General features: G+C 41.8%; 1 protein-coding gene across 1 annotated transcript; it reads left to right on the top strand.

Annotated features, from left to right (window-relative positions):
* The first annotated feature begins 4027 nt into the window (after positions 1-4027).
* Positions 4028-13359, top strand: LOC136437567 (fatty acyl-CoA hydrolase precursor, medium chain-like). Its single transcript, XM_066432185.1, has 6 exons — positions 4028-4396; positions 4976-5155; positions 7350-7913; positions 8452-8608; positions 10557-10788; positions 12907-13359. The coding sequence occupies exons 1-6, from the start codon at positions 4028-4030 to the stop codon at positions 13103-13105; spliced, it is 1701 nt and encodes a 566-aa protein (XP_066288282.1). The 3' UTR covers positions 13106-13359.
* Positions 13360-13369: the final 10 nt, after the last annotated feature.

Raw genomic sequence — 13369 nt, forward strand, 5'->3', positions numbered from 1 at the left:
GTGCGACGGTAAAGCACCAGGCATCCACCCTGACCCAGAGAACTGTGACAAGTTTTACCAGTGCGTCCCCGGACACCCTCGGCCCTACCAGCGCGACTGCCTGCCCGGAGGTCTGGTCTTCGACGTTGAACTCCAAGTCTGCAATTGGCCGTGGGCGGTGCAGGCATCTTGTGAGGTAAGTACATCTAAGCTCTTTATCATAACCTTATATACAAGCTAACAGCGCTATGGAAACAGACTAAACTTTCATCGAAAACAAGAATGGGGACCCACCAAATTTGTTTACCGTTCTTCTGATGTTGTTCTGGATAAATGAGGGATTGGATGCCACTTTTCGGAAGTGTGACGTGAGTGCGGGTCAAAGGTTGTTGGAAGACTGTAATGACACCCGTCTTCTGTTGGAGTAAAGTTAAATCTGTTTCCATAACGTTATGCACAACACAGATGAGCTCCTCTTGCTTTATGTAGATATAATCTTTCATTGTTTGTTAGCGGGATAAATGATGTATGAACAACGCTATTTTGTGTTTGTAAAAACTGTATTGTACTTTAATCCAATGCACTGTCTGGCAGGTATAAATAGCTGACCGCCCGTCCAAACCACAGAGCGGGCTTTAAGCCATGCGGGTCGCATGGCAAAAACAAGGTGCAGAATACTTTGTAGGGGGAGGTACTATTTCGCAAATGTGCAGTGTTTGCTGAAATACCCACTTAGAATAAGCGGGCAGTCTGCCTGAATATGAAAATGTAAAAAAGTTGTGGTAAGAAGATATTAAAGTGAATATCTGAAGCCAAAATGTATTATCCACAGAGATATAGGCTATTCCCAAATCACCCCGTCCCATAAGAACATTTGCAAACTTCAAGGGGTATGTACAGGGGGGTTAGACTCCAATGATTGCCCACATTTTGTGATTTCTGTGGTTAGATAGACCATATCCAAATTCTGAAATACGTAATTTACAAAGTTGGAATTAATCCCCCCCCCCCCTCTAACAATAGCGTTCATGCATAGGACCGCATTGATGCTGCAACGCCACTATGCGGTCAGAAGCAGCATAGCATAGTTTATCACAGGTTTTTAACAAATCGGCACACATTCAACTCAAATAAAAAGAAAAATTCAATACCGATTCATATTCATAAAAAGACTCCGTAATCACTAAACTAGCATAGCAAACCTGGCGTTTATGTAGCACAAATACTTATCTCTAATTTCTAGTATACATGCTATGAAAACAGGCTTGGGCTTACGCCCTGAAGACACACAACCAGAGAATGTCAAATCCATTTATTTGCCAGCTAGATGGATGGGTATTTGTTTTGTTTCTCCCTTTGTATGTTTTGTGTGCATGCAAAATATAAGGAACCTAAATTACACAACCGATCCTGTTAGAAGCCAGTTTCAAGAACTCCACAACACGAAAACACTGTCAAAAGTATGGTTATTGCTTCATTCTAATCTAAGTGATGAAAGTATTGTTTATGGGTGGATCTCGCCCCCTTTCTCCGCATCCCTCTCTCTCACGCGCTCTTTTAGTAACTTTTATATTCTGTCCCTTGTGTCTACTGCTGCAGTTTCTGTATGTTCAGTGGGTGGTGAGTGCCAGAGGGGGGTGGGGGGGAGGGTGAACTCTCTCTCTAATTTTGTCTTGCATCTTAAATGTTACAGTCCAGTTGTTTCCAGACCATGACTTAACATTTTCTTAATCTCTCCCGCTGTCTCTGATGTGTTTATGGCAAACACAGAGCGTGTTTAAGAATGTTATTTCTGGGGATTGACAATTGTCTATTCATCAACAAAATGGCAAAGAAACCAATCAATCACTCTCAAAGCCGCAAGCTTTGCAAAGCTGAAAAGAGTATGGAAGGACAGACACATAAAGCTCAGGACTAAAATCCAAATATACAACTCATCTGTGCTTTCGACAGTACGCTATGGCTCAGAAACCTGGCAAATGACAGTGAAACTAGAAAAACGTCTTGATGTTGCTGATCAGAGGTGGTTACGAGCCATTCTGAGGGTGAGATGGCAACAGCACATCTTCAACGAGGAAGTGCGCAGGAGAACGGGTCAACCTTGTTTGTCTACTTTGGTGTGCAGAGCACGAGTAAGGTGGCTTGGACATGTTGCAAGAATGCCAAGGACACACCTCCCACGGATGGCATTAAACTGGGTACCACAGGGGAAAAGAAGGAGGGGAGGTCAACAGATTACATGGGAGAAAACAGTCATGAGAGACTTGGAGGAACTGGGCTTCACTTGGGAAGGAGTGAGAAGGCAGGCACTGGACAAAAGTGCGTGGAAAGCATTGGTGGCCCGCATCGTCGACAAATGAAAGCGGCGACGATGATGATGATGATGAATCATTCTCACTCACTCATCTCCTCCGCGTTCCAGTCTTTCACTGAGGCGGGCCGTCAATATCCATCTCTATCTATAGGTCACGCCGAAATAGTTACAGCTGGATAAACGTACCCGCTAGGTCATTTGTAGGCTTTGTTGACTTCTGCAAACATACGCGTAGAAAGACCACGCCACCCATATAGTTCTGAGTCTTAGACGTACTGCTGCTCTCACCATTGCCACTTGGACCATGTTTCTCATGCTACTAGCATGCCTTTGGGCAAAAGGTGGGTTTCTTTTATGTCATATATTACCTTTGGTTTGAACTAAGATCTCCAGCGCAATCTAGTCACTTGTCTTGGTTGTCCCATCGTCACAAGATCTCACAATGGCTGAGCGTCCCTTCCCTGTGTGACGTGATGACATGTTGCCTCGCCTTTCTGACAGCCCTTCGATCCTTCGCGTGGACAACACGATTTGCCCTTGAAAAATCCTAACCGCCGTATAGCATTGTTGCAATTGCCTCAAAATGTCAACGTTCCTGTTGAGTGTCTATCTCAATAGTTACTTGCTTTAATATCATAGAATTGGCAAAGGGTCCAAAGACTGTAGGCTAACGTTATACAACCCCCATTATACAACATCCACCATTACGGATAATGAAAATCACGAATTTGGTTGTTCTTGAATGCAATGTGCAGTCGATTCTAAGGGTTAAAACTATATGTGTGAGACCTGTAAGTCCATAGTTTTAAAAGTGCTGGAGTATTTGTTTGATTGTCTGTGTTTCTGTAGTTCTCAATATACACACACCACAACGTAACATTGCCATGCAAACTCAGTGCTGTTTGTTCGTGATACCTGAGGCGTCCCTGTCTGCCACCTCTAGTTGTCTTGAAGTATGTATATCTGGAAAAGGAAATGGAACCTTGTTTACTCACAACATTGCATTGTCATCATTCCAATGGTTGGCACAAGACATCGCCTTAATCCTACGTTGGGAGGGGCTAACTGCATCAGATTATGTAAAGTGACCTACATTCGAGCAGCGCGTGTGATTTGTCGTTACCTTTGCCAAAATAGTTGTGTTTTCGGTGCCGTTGGTGTGTTTGTTTTTGTGTGTTCAGTGTGGGTACATGTGTATGTGTGTGTATTTTGTGTTTATGTGTGTGTGTATGATTGTGTGTGAGTGCGTGTGTATGTGTGTGTGTGTATGTGTGCGTGTATGTGTATGAGTGAGTATGTGCGTTTGTGTGTGTGAGTGTGTGTTCAGTGTCAGGGTATGTTTGAGTGTGTGAGTGTGTGTGTGGTGTGTGTGTGTGTGTGTGTGTGTGTGTGTGTGTGTGTTTGTGTGTGTGTGTGTGTGTGTTTGTGTGTGTGTGTGTGTGTGTGTGTTTGTGTGTGTGTGTGTGTGTGTGTGTGTGTGTGTGTTTGTGTGTGTGTGTGTGTGTGTGTGTGTGTGTGTGTGTGTATGTGTGTGTGTGTGTGTGTGTGTGTGTGTGTGTGTGTGTGTTGTCTATGCGTGTATTTCTGGACAACATAACGGAAGTAGTTGTCGGGATGGATCTGTTTGATATCTTGTATATCAGAAGGTAATTCCGACACTCGGAAATATACGTTTGATAATGACCCCTTAGCGGCTTCTGGGGGTATTGAATCAGAAAACTGTGTGCTCTAAAGATGGCCGATATTGCCATTTTCTACCTAGTTGCTGCTGAAAGCGGCGATGGCGGTCGCACTGTGCCTACCAACGGTGGGGATGTGCGCGGAACAGTGCAGTACATCAAGGATTTGCCCGACAAGCCAATCCACACTTTCCTGGGGATCCCGTACGCAGCGCCCCCTGTCGGAAACCTGCGGTTCCGCGCACCACAGCCTGTGGTTCCATGGGAGGGCGCCAGGGACGCTACAAAGCCCGGTCCCTACTGTCCGCAAGGTCAAATGGTCTTTCAGCTCTTCCCCTACAAATTTCATCACTACGATTTCGACGAAGACTGTCTAACGATAAACATCGAAACGCCTACAGTTGAAAAAGATGCCGAATTGCCTGTAAGTTATTCTATTCAGTATCATATATTATCTAAATGGTATCCTCTATTACTAAGTTGAAAAAAATGCAACAGCATACATACTGACTCAATAATATAATACCATACCCATGTTGATGTTGACGAATAAGACAGTTCCAAGTGCGCATGTGCAGTCGTGACGCATTGTGGTCTAAGGTCAAAGTTTAAGGACGCTTGTCATTCTTTTTCTATATTCCATAGAATTTTATCTTAGACACAATATGCATGCGCACTTGGCATTTTGAATTGGTTTATTAAAAACACAGAACAGTTATAGAGCTTCCTGTCCTAAAACATGGGATTAATGTAAAAATCGGATGTCAAATGTCACCTAGCCAAGTATTAATACATTCAAAAAAATCACATTCAAAGGGTTGTTGGACATATAAACTCCATCTAGTGCATAATAAACACATCTCATACAGCACAGGTCGTCCGTAATTGCTTCAAAACAAACATGGTGACCTATGACCTGTGTCCCAAAGTGACCTTTACCCTGTTCGTACAAAACATTATGTGTCTGTGTCAAATTCACATTTCAATGAAAATTACCAATTAGGTAATGCTGTGGATCCACGGAGGGGCACTGTTCTTGGGATTCGGGTATGTCGCGCCATTTGCGGCCCTGGTTGCTCAGCAAGATGTTGTTGTCGTGACGTTCAACTATCGCCTGGGTGCCCTGGGCTTCCTGAGCACTGGGGACGAGAACGCTCCTGGGAACTTCGGCTTCCTGGACCAGGTAAGCTACTCCCATGCCATTCACGGGTTTCACACTTCCCAGAAGTACTTGTGCTGGGATCCGGAAACGGATATTCTCCAGGCGACAACAATTTCACTCAGCGTGCGAAACCACTAAACATGGTGGTATGTGGGCGCAAGAAATCTAATGTAACCGAGTAAAACACAAACACAAAAACAACTCAGAGACGGCAGTTTGGTGCAGAACCGTGCAAAGGACAGGGTTAATTTAATCTTTAATGCCTTTCTGATGGAACACGAGATGTGACCTACATGTATGAGGTCATCGGGCGGAACCAACTAAACATTGGCTAGTTGTCCAGAAAAATACCTTTGTCCACAAAACTTGTCAAATTCACATCCTCACTATTATTTGCCGGACAGCTCATAATTTCCTGTGTTTTACCGTCCTTTTACTCAAGGTTTTAGCTGTTTCCTTCTTTGCACGCTGAGCGAAGTTGTTGTCGCCTGGAGAATATCCGTTTCCGGATCCCAGCACAAGTACTTCTGGGAAGTATGAAACCCGTGAATGCTATGATATGCCTTGTTATGCTATATTATGCCAAAAAAATAGTTAAGCAACTGGATTTTGAAACAGACGTTTCAGACAACATCCGCTATCTTACGTCAGTGACTAAGGAAATTTAAGGTTTTATACCCAAACTCTCAATGGATATGTTAATAAAGTGAAGACAATTTCGGACAGTTTAGTAGAATAGTATGTCAAGACAAGGCTGTATGCTAAGGAATCAGTTAACGTCTGAAACGTCTGACTGTTTCAAAATTTCATCTAGTTGCTTGAGTAACTATTTTTTACTAGTACCCAGATGTCTAACTTTCATCAACGTATATTATGTTATGTTATGTTGTGTTATGCTACGCCACGCTACGCCACGCTACGCTATGCTATGCTATGTTATGCTATGCATCGAGGATTATCAACGGGAATAGATGTATCCAGACGACAGCCCACCTGCCAGCGCTCAAGTCTAGACGTGACGAAGCAGCCTTAAAACTCTTTCAACAGATGCAATCTGAAGACCATCCCTTGCACTACATGACAACAAGCAGTCGGCAACAACAAACCGGCAGAACTCTCAGAAACCATAACCACAGAACTCTACCTACTTGTAGGACCGAACGGCTGAAGAACTCGTTTCTGTTTCATGCCACAAAACTGTACAACCAGTCACTTTCGTGAACTTTTAAACGTGTAATGTGGTAAAAACCATCGTTTTTAAATTGTATTGATCTTTAAATCGTCCTAACATGTATATTTATGGCTATCTAAACTCGTCATTCCTGTCCGAGGGTTTATTCTTAATGCCACGCACACAAGCTTGCAATTATTTTTATAGTTCAAGGACATTTTAGATCAAATTGAACTGTGACCTGTATTTTGTATAACTAGTGGAACCTACAATTGTTACTGTCAGAACAATTCAGGATATCCAGTAGGATATCCTGCCAGTCTGCATATTTTGAATAAAGTTACTATGCTAAGCTGTGCTATGTTATGCTATGCTATGCTATGCTATGCCATGCTATGCTATGTTATGTCAGCTATTTAAGATATCTTAAAAATCAACAAGGGCAAGGTCTAGTGTGAATAGTGATGTTTGTATTTAGCGTTCGGGTATAATTTACAATCTTACTAGTAAAGATATTGTTATTATTGAGTCTCGCGAAATATTGAAGTATATAGATTAAATTGTATTATATTCCGTAGGATTGCATGGTACACTGATAGAATTACATTGTAATCGGTAAAGTTTCTGAAGTTAGTTATAGAATCATAATGTATTCGTAAATTTGCTAAGTGTACAAATGAAATTGTACTGTGCTCGGTAAAATTGCTATGTATAACTGGGCACCCCTATTAGCATTCCTATCAACTAAAGTTTATAATTTTTCACGTTTTCTATAAGTGAGTGCTGGTGACAAAACACAAAAGTTTGTATCATAATCATCTTAAAAGGACTAGCATTATATGAAATGTTGACATCTATTAGAAAGCGATAGCATTGTAACAGTGGGGATCAACCTCCACTAACTGACCAGTCTAACTGGTCCGGACCATTTAGCCTAGTGGTTAGCGCGTTGAGTTCCTAAGCCGTGCGGGTCGAGATTGGCGCTAATCAGTGCGTGAAAAAGAATAAAGATTTCTCCATATTTAAAATGCTTCCCTTTCACAGGTCGCAGCAATGGCTTGGGTTCAAGAAAACATCCGAAACTTCGGAGGGGATCCGGACCGGGTGACCATTTTTGGCGAGTCCGCCGGTGGGGTGAGCGTTGGTAATCAAGTCGTTTCCCCTCTCGGTAAGGGTCTGTTCCGGCGAGCGATCTCTCAAAGCGGCACCTATAACACGATGGAGATCGAGAAGAAACCTCTAGAGATTGCTACAATCTTTGCAGAAGAAGTCGGCTGTGAGGCAAAAGATACGGCGACCCTGGTGGATTGTTTGAGGCAGAAGACTGCAGATGAACTAGTGCACGGTGCTGAACGCATGATGAAATTGGATAGTGGCGAATGGGGCAAATATTTCTATCCCTCGCTTGACGGAAACTTTTTCCCAGAACACCCGAGGGATCTGTACAACAACGGCCAAGTCAATGACGTAGACTATCTTCTTGGAGTAAACAACAACGAGTATGGATTTGTGATGCCATCCTCGATGAGTTCTAATTTCGGACCAGACGGAATGACAGAAGACGCCTTCATTCTCGAGCTGGAGCAACTCGTAGAGAGAAACTATCCGGTAAGAATATGATGAGCAAAATTGGCACCGCGTAAAATGACATTGTTTTGGCGACGGTGGTCTCTGTTAATGTTTTCGTTTTATATATATAGTAAGTTTATTGATTCGTACATTCATTCGTCTCTAAAATACATGGCAGCGTCCTCAGTGCAGCAGAGGACGCTGAATTGTGTACTTTAGGTATACATGTGTTACATTTAACATAATGTAACTCAAATTTACACATGCAACTGGGGCCTCACTTGCATAAATTATATCAGTTCATCACCTTCTCTACCCAAATGACACAAGTTATCCGATATATTAAAGTCCTGTTTAAAACAAGGACATTATAACATTTCCTCATTGATAATGTAAATGAAACCCTGATTTCTAAACGTTCCTCATTACTGATGCAAATCATCGCTTAAGCTATCTACATACCAAAAATCATGGTGATCCGTCAGCCCCTTCGTGTGTTATTCTGTGTCAAAGTTTAAGGGGAAATTCCCTCCGATCGGCCCACAACTGACCAATCCTACCATTGTTTTTGAATCAGGGTACAAAGAAGGACAGTATCGTAGCAGCCGCTCGCAAAGTGTACCGTGACCAAGACAACCCAGATGATCCAATGGCCATTCAGCACCAGTTTACACTATTCTCTGGCGACCAAATGTTCGTGGCACCAACTGTCGATACCGCAAGCAAACACGCAGGTAAAATTGCATATTTTTATTTATATATTTATATATACAAGATACATGTACAATGACAGATATCTATTTTTCTTATTCAGAAGTAAGACTGATATATTATGTTTTTATGGGGAACTAAGTTTTAAATTTGATTAATTGACATGTATTAGGATCCGTGACATGGGGGTGTCCCTGCGGTGTAGTGGTCTGCGCCTTTGCTACTGTGCCACATCTGGTTCAAATTACTTGGACCAGAAGGACTGGGGTTCTAGCCCCAGGTAGGGCACCTCTGGACAAGAGGCGCATTGATTCATACCAAAGACTTTATAAAAATGGTACATACTTATGAAACAGTATGGAAGTTAAACACACTCCACTGCCAGTGGACTAGCCCCCTGCTGCAGTGATTGCACCACAGTGTGGCCCCAGGGCTATGAAACGGAGATGGGCACCGCCCTATACATCAATTATGGTGTGGGAGGATTTTAACTATCTTAAGGATCCGTGACGGGGGGGCGACATAAACTCTCTGGCACTTTTACCCAATTTACAACGTTACGTTTCGGTAATGTCACGTGATTAGTCATTAGAATATGTTGACGACTGCAATAATGACCAATAATTTCTGACTCATTTTTTATAATGTTGAGACACCGTCTAGATCTTTCCCTTGGACAGAGACAGCAGTCGGTACTTCCAACCACCTTTGACCCCGTGGTGACGTGTGTCCTCAGTTATTGCCTTCGCCGAGAAGGTTATGCATAGGGTAGCGTTTGTTTGTTCGTTTGTAACGACCAGCATATCTCGAGAAGAGTTGAATGGATTGTTTTGCTATTTGGTAGGCGGGTAGGTCTTGATGAGACTTGGAAATGATTAGATTTTGGGTCCCCTGGAGGCTTGCTACAGCACTGCAGCGGAACTTCCTGCTTTGATATCTTGTGTTCTGGAAATGCTTTGGTCCTGATTTTTGAGTGGTAGATAGCTCTTTGGAGAGAGAGTAAGTGGTATAGGTTTTCGCCCCCTAGCGGCTTTTTTTGGAACTGCAAGGAGCAGGTTTTGGTTCAGACTTTGAAAGGGAATACCTCGAGAAGGGCCTGATGGATGGTCATTAATTTTGGTAAGTAGATAGCTCGAGTGATGATGTACATGATTAGATACTTATTATGCTTATAAATATCTATTTTGCATAGTTAATGAGGAAAGTTTATACAGCCGCCAAATTTCATGATAGGACTCTCAAACATGTGACATATGTATCTGAGGAAGAGAGAAATATTAATAGATAGCAACTATGCAAATGAGGACCTCCTTTGTATAATAAATGAGAAAATACAATAACTCAAGATGGGCTTGATGGGTGGTCATGAATTTTGGTACGTAGATAGCTTACGTGATACTTTCTATGATTGGATGATAATTATGCAAATTAGATTGTAATTCGCATAATTAATGATTAATTTTAAAAACCTGCTGTGTTCCATGATATGACTTTTCAAATATGTGGCATTTGTAACTGAGGAAGAGAGGGATGTTGATAGATAGAAAATTTGTAATTGTAGGCCTAATTTGCATAACTAATGAATGACTACTATAATTCCATACAGGTAAATGATGGCAATTTCATACTTGTGGCATTTGGAAGTTATGTGAATGTGAACATAGTTCAATCAAATTACGCTGATAAGGACCTTATTTGCATAATTGATGATGTTAGCACACCTTTCTCAAAGCTCATATATACTTTGGACAACGTCTGTTATTTGGGTGAAGACGATCAACTAGTATGATGTATAATTGATGAGAGGCACTCCTAATACGTCAGTCATAAAGGTTAAAATCATTTGGCGAAGGTATGAGGTCGTGGAACTCGAAAAATTGGCTTCTCCCAATCTTCAGGTTAAATCTAAGCTAAAACCTTTTCCATAATAGGTGTTTACTGTTATTTCAATTTTTTTTAATTTTATATTAGAATCTGGGTCTAAGGTTTACCTTTATGAACTTCACTACGTGCCTTCGGCCAAAGCTGCTTCCCGGCCGGAGTGGGCAACTGGCTGTGACCATGGAGACGACCTGCGCAGTATGTCCGGCTGGCCGTTCCTGGACATACGTCTAGCAGACGGGGGCGTGCTTCCATTCTCATCGGAAGACAGGAACTTCAGCCGCCACATCATGACGTACTGGGCTAATTTTGCTCGTTCCGGGTACGTGTGCTATACTACTTTTCATTGTACCGGGTACGTGTGCTATACTACTTTTCATTAACCCTGGGAACCAGACTAGGACCGGGCCGTCAGCGAGTCCCATCGGCGGCCCGAGGCAGTCACCCCGCCCGATCTAAATTAAAGCTCCGGGAAGTTTAAATGGGCTAACTTTGCTCGTACCGGGTAAGTCCCGACGACAGTCTGGATCCAAGGATACTTCTCATTCAGATCTAGCGTAAATAAAAAAGGGAGCAGGATGTAGGGGGACTGTCTTTAACCCTATCCAGACTGGGCTTTTTTGGTATATCTGGGAACGGGGGGGGGGGGGTTGGGCTGATTCGGCCCCCCCCCTCATAATTTCCGAACGGTATGATGTATCATCACCAAATTTGCAGGGAGTGATATTCACGTCAAGTTTTATAATTCCTGTAATTTTGGTGACGTTATGACGTAATATGACGTAATTATGACGTCATCGGTGTGATTTTATTGGCTAATTAGGGAATTCCCGTAATATCTAAAGGAATTAAACAAAAAGGTTTGTATTATTCATTTTAAGGTATGCAAAGGCATACAACGTCAATGGTAAGTGCGTTGACGTCAAAATTACGTCATAAAATGGCGTCATGTGTTGTTAGTGATCCCTTGGGATCCGCCATCTTGGATCCGCCATTTTGAAATTTTTAAAAATCCTTCTTTTCCACTTATGACCCCAAAGAACACTGAATATAGACTAAAAACGTTTATCTAAATGTTCCTGGTAAAGAAAATGTCAGGTATTGACGATTTTAAGGGCGAAAAAGCCTGCTGATACCTGAAATACTGATATAGTCCGCCATCTTGGATTTTGGCTGATAACGTCATCAAATTAGCATAAATTATGAATATTAAATCAGGAAAGTTACATCTAATTACATGTAATGTTATACATGTAGGAAAACTAGTGTAGTTGTGGAAGAAAACCCGAGAAATATCATTGTTTTCAAAAAATTCATGATTTTTGCATAAAATGCCAGTCAGAAACCCGTTGCCATGGCAACATGAAAAAATGATAAACTTAAACCATTATTATAAAATTGTTGGCAACAAAATTTTAGGAAAAGTCACCAAGTTTGGTTGTCCTAGCATACATCGTTCGGCAGAAATACGATGTCAAAGTTGGCGCGGGCACTTTTAGCCCCCCCCCCAGTCTGGATAGGGTTAAAGGCACCCAGAGCATTTTATGATCCTTGAAAACTGGAAATGTTCTTGTTGCTGTAATTTCTATAAAATTGACATTCAATGCCACTGTTTACCATATTTGCGTGCAGATTTCTTTTCAAAAGTGCTCAAAAGCGGCACAAAAATAAGATACATGGTGATCTTTTAGTTTCACGCGCCAAGTGTAAATAGACCAACATTATAGCCCCGCACACCTCCGTCAAAACGTAGAAATGCAAACTTAAAACATAAAGTTGCAAATATTTGATGAACGTGTAGTCACTCTCTCATTTGCTGAACCGCTAATTATGATGGACAGTCAGGATCAGTTTGTTAGGGTTTGGATTTTCTATCAGTTCTCACCACACAATGACATCGTATCTTTGCTCCTTTAATGTCGATATGTAATGGCAAAGTGTTATTGAAACTTATTTTGTGTAGGTATGACAAGAAATTGGATTTTTTTTTAAATTCAAGTTTCAAGCCTCATAAAATGCTCTGGATGCCTTTAAGAGTGACGCTGTGCAATTCAGAAAAGTGAGCGGTGTTTTTTTTTTATAGCGTGAGCGGTGTTAGATGAAAAGTAAATCGACTAAAAACAAGATGGCCAACACACTCACACAAACACGCGCGTGTAACAAAAACAAAAACATACTACTTTTTGCAATTCAAAAATAGCGTATTAATAACTAGCAACTAACTCCTTCCGCCTGTTTTCTTTTTCAAGTTGTAGTTTCAATTTTATATTTGTTGCTTCCCAGCCAGCAACAAGAAAAAAATGTAATAGTAAAATTATTAATTGACACCCGAAAGGGGTCTGCAACGGAGGCTAGTGTTATATAAGCAATTGTGCTTTGTGACTGATAATAAATATTTGATAATAATGAAATAAAAACAAATGTTGATTTATTCGATCAGGAACCCGTCTGATCCTACCGGTGGCCCCACTGACAGCCCCGTCGTACCAGAGTGGCCTCAGTACACACATGACGACCCCGCCTACATGAACCTGGGGCTGACGTCATCTAGTGACGTAGGGTTGCACCCAGAAAGGACGGCACTATGGAATGACGTCATTCCTAAACTTGTGGCATCGTCCAATAAAGAGGAATTATAGCCCAATAAGAAATAGCCTGGGACTCAAATGACTGTGTATCTCTGTTATATTGTATCTGACCCTTACCTCTTCCCTCATGACCTTAATGAAAAGCGGCCTGCGTGCCGATTTGAGCTTATCATGAATAAACAAAGGTTCTAAGTGGCCTACAAAGCCAGTCACAGAGAGATGAAGTAACTAATGGTCTGTGGAGTTAGCAGGTAATTTTCAAGAGGTCCGTCTGATAAGACAGAATATAAAAACATGTTAGCATAGAGAACAGTA

Source organism: Branchiostoma lanceolatum, chromosome 6 (genome assembly GCF_035083965.1).
Source record: "Branchiostoma lanceolatum isolate klBraLanc5 chromosome 6, klBraLanc5.hap2, whole genome shotgun sequence".
In the NCBI taxonomy this organism is placed as follows: Eukaryota; Metazoa; Chordata; class Leptocardii; order Amphioxiformes; family Branchiostomatidae; genus Branchiostoma; species Branchiostoma lanceolatum.

Bases quoted from the DNA above. Each gene is read 5' to 3' on its own strand.
- LOC136437567 (XM_066432185.1), top strand. From the start codon at position 4,028: ATGGCCGATATTGCCATTTTCTACCTAGTTGCTGCTGAAAGCGGCGAT. The intron at 4,397-4,975 runs GTAAGTTATTCT...ATTACCAATTAG, and splicing joins AAAAAGATGCCGAATTGCCT to GTAATGCTGTGGATCCACGG. The intron at 5,156-7,349 runs GTAAGCTACTCC...TCCCTTTCACAG, and splicing joins ACTTCGGCTTCCTGGACCAG to GTCGCAGCAATGGCTTGGGT.